The sequence below is a fragment of the Rhinolophus sinicus genome, chromosome 8 (genome assembly GCF_057876585.1).
Source record: "Rhinolophus sinicus isolate RSI-liver-muscle chromosome 8, RSI-T2T, whole genome shotgun sequence".
NCBI lineage: Eukaryota > Metazoa > Chordata > Mammalia > Chiroptera > Rhinolophidae > Rhinolophus > Rhinolophus sinicus.
The window spans coordinates 77,591,697-77,604,494 of record NC_142508.1 but is presented as its reverse complement, the minus strand read 5'-3'; the positions used below and the strand labels follow the sequence as shown (position 1 = coordinate 77,604,494).

The 12,798-nt window shown below is 40.9% G+C and overlaps 1 protein-coding gene across 4 annotated transcripts in view; it reads right to left on the bottom strand.

Moving 5' to 3' along the window:
- BRD7 (bromodomain containing 7) overlaps positions 1-12,798 on the bottom strand; it is a 34,456-nt gene that overhangs the window by 3,350 nt on the left and 18,308 nt on the right. For all 4 annotated transcript variants that reach the window (XM_019732332.3, XM_019732331.3, XM_074314927.2 and 1 more), the window contains exons 6-13: positions 10,746-10,856; positions 6,231-6,415; positions 5,160-5,283; positions 4,272-4,347; positions 2,736-2,843; positions 2,244-2,379; positions 1,700-1,811; positions 154-210 (exon numbers count right to left, since the gene is read on the bottom strand). In XM_019732332.3, coding sequence (XP_019587891.3) covers positions 154-210; positions 1,700-1,811; positions 2,244-2,379; positions 2,736-2,843; positions 4,272-4,347; positions 5,160-5,283; positions 6,231-6,415; positions 10,746-10,856 — 909 coding nt within the window. The remainder of the gene's footprint in view (positions 1-153; positions 211-1,699; positions 1,812-2,243; positions 2,380-2,735; positions 2,844-4,271; positions 4,348-5,159; positions 5,284-6,230; positions 6,416-10,745; positions 10,857-12,798) is intronic.

The following is a 12,798-nucleotide window of genomic DNA, read 5'->3' as shown; positions in this document are numbered from 1 at the left end:
CAAGCCAGCACTACTCCACTCCTCCCAGGCGACGACAGTTCCTTCCCCTCAGGAGACACTCAAGTAGTTTTCTTTCAAATCAAAGCTGCATCAGTTAGGTCTTTAGCTTAGTCTCCATTTAAATATTTTTTAAAAAGAATAAAATATAATCACCTCTATTTCTTTCGCTGTGTCAAGTGTCCTAGCCTGGCCTTCATCCTCAGGTGATGACTGTAAGGATAAAGAAAAACATCTTTTTATTAAAAGATAGAAATGATGGCAAGAGAAGAGGATAAGAATATGGATTATTTGAATATAATTTTTAAACCAAAACAGAACTACCTCTACCAACTAGCATTTTGAGAGTATCCTGTGAGTCAGGAGTAGCTACTACTAGTGACTTCAAGATGGTAATTCGATGCCTCCTCAAAAAGCTGTCTCTTGTTTAGGAGGGATTGATTCTAGGGAATGCCCCGCCTTAACAGAGGCAATATTCTCAGATAGCAGAGGATTACTGTAAAATATTCAAATGCCACAGAGAACGTGAAAGCTTCCCACAATCCCAGCCTTCAGAGATAATGCAATATATGGGGGTGCCAAAAAATGTATACCATTAAAAAAACTATCAAAATTGTAATACTCAATATATAGTGGTAACAAAAGATGAATGTAAGTCACATGTATACATTTTTGGGGCACACCTGGTATATAAATAGATAAATGTGTCATGCACAAAAATCAATAACAATTGTTACTTTTGAAAGATTGTACTGTGATTTATTTAACCAATTCCCAATTTTTAAAAATTATAAACAATGTATCCTTATATGTAACTTCCTTTCTTATTTCTGGGGTAAATTCTGAGAACTGCTGGATCAAAGGGCTGAGAAACCATAAATTAGAAATATATTGTCATATCAACCAAAGGAAAGCTATCCAAGTTTAGTTCAAGACTATTAATTTGGATTAGCTGATAAGTGTTAGTACAACTAGTTTGAACTGATGTGAAGTTGAATGTTTTAGGTCATGTGTCAGCTCTGCTGGTAGGTCACCCAAGGACCAGCTGCCATAGGTACAAGAGGTCAGAGGCCAGAGCAACTAGTCACAGCCCCCAGGAAGTCAGGACCCCCAGGAGATACAGGGCTCCTCTAACTATAGTGACCAGAACACTCTGGAATCAATTCCCCTCTGCATCAGAAGGAACATTTTCTGGTTCTGATCTTTGAGCCAAATCTCTAAATTATTCCAGATTATCCACTATATCCAACTGAACTGGAGATAGTTCACAAGTGTTAATAAAAAACAGCAACAAGGAAGCCTTTTCCGTTTTCATTTGAGGCCCCACTGCTATTATTACCGCACAATAAAGAAAAAGACATTCTCTATCATTTCAGTCAACTCAGTTCCAAGCCAGTGAGCAAGACTTCCCTTTTCTGTTAGGATATGTAGCAGCAGCTGACTTCTGAGTTGTAAGCCCCATTTTTGATTCCTACATTCCCAAGATTAGGACATAACGACAATCCTCTGGCACTCACAGATCCTGGTACCCACGCTGTTTCCGTTCATTGTCCTCCACCCATGGTCTCCACCCGGGCTGGGCTCTTTTTGGGGGAATGGAGTCCAGCTGTCATAGTGGTTAATCCCATGGTTTCATAACACTGAATGACTAATGCTTGAGAACCAATAATAAATTACCCCGTTTCTTTAGAAGCGTTCTTACCGTCTCCAAGTCTTGCAGGGTTCTAGAATGCCCTCCTTTTGTTAAAACATCCAGTAAACTATCTGCCATCACATATGGATAATCCTGGCACGTGGCTAAAAACTCGTGGATGCTGCAAGAGAGAGTGTTGGGAGTCATTTCCATATAAGTCATCTTCTGGCTTCATCTTCCTGTCAGAGCCAGCTGTTTTCATTAGATGCCCTTAAACTATACACCACGACATGAAACTTTCTGTCTAGGTACAACACTGTATTTACATATTTATTGGGGATAACGCTGTCATGACAGAATGAAACAGTGTCAAGAATACAGTGAAATGAAATGCTTCTGGGGAAATGGTCCGAGAAAAGTAAGACCTCCGTGATGGAGGGTACAGGGCTGAGTCCCTGGCGCCCTGTTTCCCTCCTCTTTACTTCCTCCCTAAGGGGAACGTATGACTTGCATATGCGCTAAGGCCCTCAAAGCCACACCCTTTGGACATGCACATGTATGTCAATATTTAGAAAACTGTGGCCTTTAGAATACTGATGAGATGCTGACTCACCTGAAATCGCTCGGAAGCTCAGAGTCCTCCCCATAGGTGGAATAGATTAGGTCAGAATCATTCTTGCTGATATTTGCAAATGTGGAGTCATAATGTGGTGCGTAAGAACTGTAGGGTCCGTAATTCAAGTACAACACTGTTGATAGAAAGGAAATAACCACAATACTATTCTTTAACTTGTATGGCAATCATTCTTTTGTTTCTGTTCTAGTAAACATTACTCCCTTCTAACTTCACTACTTCACCGACTGGTATACAATTTTAAGGTAGCCATCCCCCCCCCCCATATTTGTGAAGTCACAACAAAGGGGAGAGTGAGGAAAAACAGAATGAAACTCATTTTGAATACTAATACCCAATTTTTCAGTTTCTTTTAAAGTTAACAAAATAGCTAAAGCTGCAAAAATACCACCAAGAGAGTTAGTGAATAAAGCAGTACATGTAATCGTGCTCCTTGAAAGCGAAGACACGTGAGGGCGGCGGGTGCCGTACCTGGAGTTACTTTGTTCCTTTTATCTTCTTTGAAACCCTGCAGAGTATTCACTCCAGACTGCAGCCTTCCCGTGGTCATTCCCAGTCTCACCGGGCAGTAGCCGGGTTCTGAAATGAGACCACACAGTGGAGGAGGCTCCCGTGATGAGCCCAGCGAGCTCTGCAGAGCGCTGGCACACACGGCGTCATGCCACCCACAGGACTCGGGGACGACGCAGGCTAGCCCTTAGTATATTCTTTAACATAAGAAAATCGGAGCTTTAAAGGCCGGCATGTCGCCATGACCCAAACCTGGTCCTTTTCATCACACTCTACTGCTTACTGGAATCTTTATAATCATGTCACATTTTGTTTAAAAAAAAAGTAAAAGCTGGGCCTTTTAATGTTATGATGGAAGTAAACCAGTAGGAAAGGTTAGTTAGCAAAAGACTGAGTAAGGGAAAATACCTGATTAAAGGAACTCATAACATATTTAGGATACTTATTATCTACGAAAAGCATACTTTCAGCACGATGAACAATCACCTTTAAAGATGTGATCTCTGTGACCCAGGAACAAACCCCTAAGGTGGACGACACTGGGAACCTGAAACAAGCAGAGGAACCGAGCAGGCTGATCCAGGAGAAAATGTGGTCTCTCTGGCAGCAGCTGCAGCAACGGTGTTTCCTCCCCTGCTTTTACAGTCCGGGTTTTTGTACCAAGATCACCATGGAATACAGGATACTCCCACAGTGGATCAGTGTGGTAAAATGAAGCACTTGTAAGAAACTTCAAATGTCCGACTCAGATCGTCTCTCCTCAGCAGTCTGGAGTCTGCTGCCCTGATGGGGTGCTGGCACCTCCACCAGAAGATGAAACCAAGAAGTGAACAGGGGCCGCTTCTACCTTCAACCAGTCGACCGGCCTCCTCGGGCAGCTCCTGCAAGTGTCAGTGCCACATCTGCCAATGCCACAGGGGCTGGAAGCCCAGGAAACCCGACCCCGGGCAGAGACCAGACCCTGGTCTGGTACAGAGATGGGCAGACCTTCAGGTGTACAAAAACATGGCTGAAGTTCTAGAACAGTGATTCCCAACTTTCTACCAATCATAGTGAAAAACAGTGTCGTAAGGTATACATTATTCCATCACTATGAAGGTATTATGTGACATACGTATTCATTCTGTTCACTGAAATAACGTCACTTCAGTTTATTATGTCGTAATGTGAGGGTTTTGAGGTACCTCTAGAGATAACTGAGTGTACATACCGGTCTCTTAAAACCAGGGCTAGGAATTACTGCCCAATTTTTTGGCTTTGTTAATGACAGCTCTGAGACTCCAGGGACTTCGTATTTTAAAGAAAACGTGATATATCTAGTGCCTACTTTAGGGTAAGAGAAGCGAGGCCAGCTGTTACCATGAAATACATGTCCTTTGGAGATAATGATACAGTTGGATTTATCAATGTTCAGGCTTGTTGTTTTACAATGTTGACCCAGGGTGTCGCTCTTTGCCAGACAGCAAGTTCATGCTCAGTCTAGTTCTGTGAACCTACCTCCTACAACAGGATCCACAGGATGGAGAAGTCCCAGCGTTGTTGTGCCATCTGGTTTTCTTCTTTCAAATTCACACTGCAATGACCCAAAGTATTCACATGGCATAAATGGTTTTATATGTATCACAGTTTAAACTAAAGTAAGGCTTTCTAGTGTGATACATATATACAGAGGGTGTCAAAAACATGTATACATATTTTAAGAAAGGAAAAAGCTGTATTAAAATTGTAATACTCAATATATACCGATAACAAAAGATGAATACAAGTCATGTGTATACATTTTTTGGCACCCTCTGTGCACACGCGCACACACATGCACACCTCACAGTAGAAAGCCTTACTTGAATCAAATTAGTATTAGAGGTGGCTATCATCACTACACTCAACTTTCACACCTGTCTCCCTATCACACAGGTGCTTGATAGGTTAAAAAAATGGTTAGGAAAATCTCAGAATTTTAAAGAGCTGTATGGGTCCCAAGGCCACCTAGTTCTGCCCATTCTATTTAAAAAGGAGGACACTGAAGCCCAGGAAAGGAGGGGGGGACCTGCCCAAAGTCATTATTAATCCATTTGGTTTCAAAACCTATGTGCTAAACAATATGCTTAAAAAAGAGCAGAGTATAATTGTTTTCCTGTAAGCTTAAAATAAAGTATGTGGTTCACTTTCCAATTTTAGAACACATTAACATCACTGAAAACAAATCTAGTAATAGAGCATAAGATTGCTCATGTAATTACAATCCTGATTACTTTTTCTTCTGTGAGGACTGTACTGAAGAGCTCTATTGTAAATATGGGTTAAAAGTACACAAGCAATTTAAAAACTGAAAGTTCCGACAACCCGCATCAGTAAGTAGTGAAAAGAAAGAAAAAGCTCAGTCACCTGACTATTAACAAGCCGCCTGGTCAGCTTTCCTCCAGACTCCTTCACGATACGGTCAAGCTGCTCCTGCTCTCTTTCTAAGTTATTGCTCTTAAATTTATCTTCAAGCATATCTTTGTCTTTCCTGAAAACACACATGAATACGAAGCGAAAAAAAATATGATGAAAACATTCAAACGGATTCCAAATATGAATACCACTGAAGTGAGCACATGCGCTGCTGTCACCAACTAAACTCTGTTCCTTGGGGCCTGGGAAGGGCCCCGGAAACGAAAAAACAGCAAGGGAGAGCGGACACGCTGGTCACCGGGGGTACTTCCATCCCTTTCCATTGCTGTTCTTTACCTTCCACATTTTTGTCAGTACAGTCACAAAAAGGAATCCTACCACAAATATATTTTGAAGGGAGAAGAACATAATATTTTTTTAAGTTTGATTTTTAAAGTTTAAATCTAAAATAAACATACATTTAAAATTGTGTAAATCTTAGGACAAAAACTTGTCACAAGTTTACTTTCTTCGCATTATGACAGCAGAAATCCTAAACTGCTCACCAGAACCCTCTTCCCAAACCGTCGGTGAGGCACTGGGAGTCAGTGGGCTGGGCTGGCTGAGGCCCAGTAGGGCCACTGCTAAGTCACTGCTCCTATCAGCTGACGTTCTGTGGAAAACACACACATCTCAGCGACAGCCCATCTGTTTAGGAAGGAGCTTTAACTAACGCTCAGGTTTAACTAACTGTCAGCTCCTTTACGGAATATGGTAACGAATACACATTTTTCCCTACCCAAATAGTTCTGTTTAAACAAACTCACTGACAATCTGAGTCCCTAAAGATAATTTATTGGTTTTAAAAATACTTTCATAAAAACACACATTCAGAACTGTGTGTGGCCAATTCCACATGGTGCTTTGTGTGAGAAGAGGGTGCCACGTCACCGAAATGGACTTGCATACCCCAAACCACCACGGGAGACCAGGACTGGGTCTTCCAAAGGCAGGCACTGAGGCAGGATTCTGCCCCCTTACCAGCCTGACAAAGACAGCTTTAATACTACAAAGAGTCTTTACTTTTTGGTGTCCTTCTGGGGACTCCTGAACGCCTGTGCTTCGCCATCGCCGGACTCTTCCCTTTCCGTGGGCCAGCAGCCGCCATCCTCCCCGCTCTGCGTCGTGTCTGTTCTATCTTTCTGCTTTCGACTTTTTTGCAAGTCTGCCATGAAGTCTATACTCTGCTTGAGGCTCTGAATTCTCTCCTAAACATATTCAAGAACACTTTTATTGTATGTTTGGCAGTCATTTTTAAAGTATTGCATTTTTTTGCCTCACAAGAGCTTGCACTTATCCTGTCATTAATTAGGGAAGAAAAAAAAAACAGTTAAATATAATTATACCAAGAGTATTCTATCTAGGAACCAGGACAATAAAATCTATTCCTTCAATTCAAATGACTTAATTTCCAGTGTAAGAGAATGCTTTATAACTTTATTGCACCATCAAAAAGTTCACAGAAGAGGAAGTATGAATAAAGACTAAGTATGCTTTGCAGTACTACATTTAAAAAGTAAATTTGGTTTAACAGCATGTTACAATTTTGTATTTAACAGAATGGCCTGTCTTGAAATATTACAAGTCATCAGGTAATTTTAGGCCTAGAGCATGTGAACCCGAGGGGTCCCCTTATATTCTGGTGTCCTAGAGGACCACTGACGGCTTTGGCATTTCTCTGTGAAAACAACATGCCTCAAGAATAAACGACTGCTAGCATAGCTTCTTTCTCAGAGCACACAACGGTTCTTCTCACCAAAGAATCTTGCTTCTAGTTTGTGAAACATGCTTAATTTTCCACTGCATGGATATGCTCTGGGGTTTTCCATCGGTTAAGGGCTTGAGGTTTCTGGAAGCAGATCCAGTCCCAGTGACTACTCAGCCTTTGAACTCTGAGCCTTGTCACTGGATAGAATAGGAGTGAGTGCCGTCTCCTTAGGGCTTTTGTAGAACAATAGAAACGAGGGCCTAGAAAGGATCAGTGGTCATTCAGGTAAGAACTGCTGAGTGCCTCACCTGAGGTCACAGAACCAGGAGCTGAGACCAGGCCTTTTGGGCACTGCTGTACTAGGGGTGCGGGCGGTGAGGGAGGCCTCAAGAACCCTGCACTCTGTTAACATTTTTACTGAACTTTAAAGGAATCTTAAAACTATTTAAGGAATATATTTTATCGTAGACACAGACATGAGCAGAGGAGAAAATAAAAACCTTGTTATTTTCTAGAGAGGAACACTGCTAACAGGTTTTTCATCTCAGTATTTTTCTAAGCATTATATGTATTAGCAAATTGGAATTATACTGAGTATTTGGCTACAAGCATTTTTTTCAGTTAATAAATTACAAGTATTTCCCCCTGTATCATGAAATATTCATAAAACGTTTTTAGTAATTGTATAGTATTTTATCCCATGTATGTACCATGATTTAACTAATAACCTACTGGATACTTAGAAAATCCCAAGTTTCCACTATTACAAATAACGAGTCTCATGAACACCATTGTAAATCTCTCAGGAATCTCTCCCTCTTTAGGATAAATTCCTAGCAATGGAAACACTAGGTCAAACAGAATGAGTATTTTTAAGGCTTTTGATATTTACTGCCAAACTGCTTTCCAGAAAAGTTGTATCAATTTATAATACGTGTATTAGTGTTTCAAAGTTTCTCTGAATCCTTGTCAAATGAAGAGTACCCTTTTAAAAAACGTGGCCAATCTGATTTTTAAAAATATGTCTTATTTTAATACATACTTAAAAAATATTACTTTGATTATTTCTGTAACTGTTTATTGGCCATTTGTGTTTCCCCTTGTGAATGTCACTTAGGTCATTTCTCACTCATCTCTCTAGTACCTGAAACCGAGGCTGGCAACCTTGGTTTGTAGTTACACACGAAATATTGCTTAGATGAATGGGCTGAGGTCACAAAGTTCTCAGTAATCTTTTTATTTCCACTGTAGAATTTTATAAAGTAGAACCCATGTTAAAAACATTTTGGTATTGTTTTTAACATAACATGCACAAAATTTAAGTAATTCAATTAGAGAAATCTTCTCAATTCCAACACAAGTAATGGGAAAAATTTGAGTTTAATTAATTTTACTTTGAAAGCAATGACTTTTTCCTTTTTGGTAATGAAAACGTCTCCAAATCAGCATACTGTTTATCAATCCTCAATTTTACAATATTAAATGACTTAAGGAGCTTGATTCTTTGCCATTAATAATAGCTAACACTTGAGTGCTTCCCCACACCCTGGGCATAATTCTTTGAGGTAAGTACTATTATTATCCCACTTTCTGTGACCAAAACTGCCTAAGCTCACACAGCATCTCAATGGCAGAGCCAGGACTTGAATCTTGATTAGTCTGATTCCAAAGCCACTGTGCTACGAACAGTACTGTTTGTACTATCTTGTGCCATAATGCAGCATTCTAGTATTTATTTAGGAGATCAAGTTATTCTACATATGTCTATTCTTTATAAAAATAACAAGTCTATTAATAACATTATTGGTGTAGAACTGAAAAAAATAATGAAAGGCTGCTCTATAATCTTAACACTGAACATTCAAAAACAGTTATCTTTTAAAAGACACCATTCATGAAAGGGTGTGCTGGCTCTCTCAGGAGCACTGTTATTAAACTCAGAAGGTCTAAATTTAAACATCTAAAATTCACTGTTGTAAGGATCCCTCTCATCTAGGGTGGAGAGAACAGTCAACAGGAAGCTATAACACAGGATGGGTAGGGCTCCTCAACAGGAAGAGACCTGACAAAAAAGGAAGATAACAGAGAGAAAAGTGGAAAAGAAAGTTTATTTATTTTCTGTGCTTCCTACTATCCTACCCACAGTCAAATTCAAGGGATACTGGAATCTTGTGCACATTACAGTAACTGCAGTATTTAAAGAAGAGACAATAGTGGTATATTGAAGTTGATAAATCTACCTTGTATGTGTTACCTCTGCAAATTAAACTTTCTCCTAGAAATTCAATGTACATATTTTGGAGTGACCAAAGGTTGCATTTGCTGGAAGCACTTTTCCTTTAAATACAGTAATAAAAAGCATCCGCAGGTTTTTAAACCTGGAACGTGGCTTGGTTCTGTGTTCTGAATCTTTCTGGCTAGAGTGGCGTAAACATTTTACATTCCCCTTTCCTCTGCAAATGTTGCCAAATATGGGTAACTGGCTTACATCACAGTTTCCCCAAGTCTTTAGGAAAGGGTGGGAAGTGATGCTGTCTAAATATTAGGAGTGAACGAATAATCGTCGATCCAAATGTTTTTCTTTCTCCAGTTAAGTGGATCCAAGAATCTTTCAGAGACAAGCACACACTCCGGCATCTGCAAACCAGGGCAATTCTGTAAACGTAGAACTGACACAGATGACAGCCATAAACACTGGAAACCGTGTGTGTATCTACACGACTCACTTCTACTCTCCTGTAACTCCCCCGAGTCTGAGCTCAAGCTTGTCATTCTTATTTCTTTCTCTTTCTTCCTATGTCTTATACCCACTCACTTCTTCCTTGCAAAATCCCTCTGTCTCGCTCTTCTTTTTCAGTCTCCTCCCTTCGCTAGGTCTTATCTAGAATCAGCACATTACTGCTAGCAATTATCTTGGAGATCACAGATTAAACCTTCTTCTCTATATGAGTAGATGAGACCACTGCAGCTCAGAGTGATGAATGTCTTGCCTGAGGTCCACAATTAGTGGAAAACAGCCAACACGAGAACTCAGTCTTCTGACTTGCTGCTGTGGTGAGGTGCCAGGACTGTTTCAGTTAATTTCCCATCCTACTCAGAGCTGTAAAACCTCCAAAGCTGTGACTTATCCTGGGAGCTCTCCTTTTCTCCCAGGAGATGCACAGTGATCACCTCAATTTACCCTTCAAGGTCTGTCACTGGCCTTGCTCTGAGATGACACACACAATTTTCTGCCACTACTGACAGTATCTCTTTGGACTGTTACGATGTTCAAGCTCTCGTGCAGCTTGATGACCACTGCCTGTGCCTCTGCACACATTCCTTCCTCCTCACATGCCTTCCTACGCACTGGTGCTTGTCCTTCGAGGCAGAGCCTGCTCCTGTGGGGAGGTGGCTTTGAGACAGTTCCCAGGTAGTGCTCATTTGTATCTGAAGTTTGATGCTTCCCAGAACATTAGATTCCATCCCTACAAGGGGTAATAGAGAGCTTTCCTCCTAAAAGATTGCATAATTCATCGAATCAATCTTATCCTGAATTCAGGTTGATGTTTCTTTCACAGCAAATATAAGTCTATCTGGTGAGTATCAATTCAAGAGTCTCTAAATAAATAATTACAAGCGAATGCCAGTATTTATTTATATCTATTCCAAATGAGAATCTTCCTGCTTTAATTTTCTTCTTTATATTAAAATTTTTTTCATTTAGTATTTCAACTTTAATATGATCTGCCTATACAATAAAATCAGTACTGAATTGGATCTGTATCACTATGACCAAAATATGAATGTAAATTTCATAATTATTATTTATGACAAAGAATTTTCTTTACCTGACTAAGAATTTTCATCCCTGAGTGCAATAGCTTCTTTGCAGCTTTATAGTAAATGGTCTCTGGTTTGTTGTAAATCATAGCATTAGTGCACATAAGTTTGAAGTTATCCTGTAGAGAGAATATTAAGGGGGAAAAAAACATATTAAAACAAAACAGACTGCCCTCATTGTCCTGATTTGAAATAATATAGGTCCTGGAAAAATAAAACAAACAAACAAACTACACTCTAACCTTTCACTGTTTACTAAAAAACATGGAATAGCAATTTATTAAGTTCTAAGCCTCACACAATAAAAATACCTATTTAAATATCCTACTACATTCTTTTCCAAATTCTTAAACATTTTATAGTAATTACATACAAACTTTAGATACCAAGATGAAATTTTTAAATTGGTTTCTTACCACACATAAAAAAATTAAAAGAAAATACTTCTATCTTATATTTAATAGAATAATCCTGAGTAGTTCATCTAATTAAAAATATTTTTTTTAGTTTTAAAGTACACATAATATGTTTCCATTTATGAATTAAATGTTTTATTTCAGCTCTTGACTGAAAACTGGGAATAGTGCTGGATTATCACAGTATTTCCCACCAAATCCAAATTAATTGAGCAAAAATGTTAAACCTTTAAACTAATTTTCTTCTTTGTGTTTGGGTGTATCATAAGCTAAACAATTTGTAGAATGTTAAGAAATCATGCCAGTGTGAAATAAACCATACAACCTCAGAGTTAAAACATGTAAATAGAGTAGCCAAATTATCAAAACTGTATTTTTGGTTTAAATTTCAAAGTATACACATACTAGGGAACGCAATTGTAGGGACAGGGCCAGGAGAGCAGTTTCCAGGCTCTCCACTTCACGTGGAAAGGTGCTGGGTCAGGCAGTAGATGGCCATCAGCTGTACCCAGTTGGCCCTCAGCTGTACCCAGTTGGCCATTAGCCACTATGGTTTTCTATATAGCTGGCTATGCTGCAAAGCGCAGTTAGCAAGCACGGATTGCAGATGGTGTGGATCCTACTTCCTGTGTCTCGCCCAGCCGCCAGCGAGAATATAGTGGTATGAACCCCCCTCCATGGCTCCGTCGTTCCTTTTCGGCCTCACCATACCCTGTGTTCACCTGCCGGGAGCGGAAGCTGAGACCCTGCATTACACTTGGCGCAGCGAGCAAGGTTCTTCCAGTCAGGTAATGGAGTCGCCTACTTCTGGGCAGGAGGACATGTGTCCCCCACACAGCGTGTGATGCCCAGTGGCTGCTGTTCTCATGAGCTGGGCCCCTGTGGAGGGGTGGGGGACGTGGATGGTTCTCCGAGCAGCATAGAAAAAGCTGTGCAGCTGCTGGAGAGCTGGACCCCCATGGAGGGGTGGGGAGATCCCTTGTTGGGGTGTGGGCGGTGGTGGATGTTTGCTTCCTGTGTCTCGCCCGGCAGCTAGTGAGATTGTGGTGCAGGAAGACCCCTTGTTGGGTGGGGTACTGGCGGATGTTTGCTTTTGTGTCTCGACCAGCTGCCATCGAGAATGTGTAAGCACTTTGGGTGTGAACCACTTATGTTCCAGCATGATACCCTGAGAACCCTGGCGGTAGCCAGAAATTCTGGCTGTGCCCCGAAAGACTGGCTGTGCCCAGGAAGTGGCGGTACCTAGGGAAACCTGGCTGTGCCCAGAAAAACCCGGCGGTACCCAGAAAACCTGGCTGTGCCCAGGATAGTGCATCCACCTCTGCGTTCCTTGCTTAAGGCCCCTCGCGGAAGATGCTTGTTGAGTAGATTGTGAGGTGAGAGCCTGGAAGGGCAGAGTGTGGGGACAGGGCCAGAAGAGCAGTTTTCAGGCTTTCGACCTCACGTGGAAAGGTGCTGGCTGGATTATTAGGTGGCCCTCAGCTGTAACCAATTGGCCACTAGCCACTATTGTTTTGTATACAACTGCTGTAGCTACGTTGGCAAGCGCAGTTAGCAAGCACGGATCGCAGATGGTGTGGCTCCTACTTCCTGTGTCTCGCCCAGCCGCCAGTGAGAATATAGTGGTATGAACCCCCATCCATGG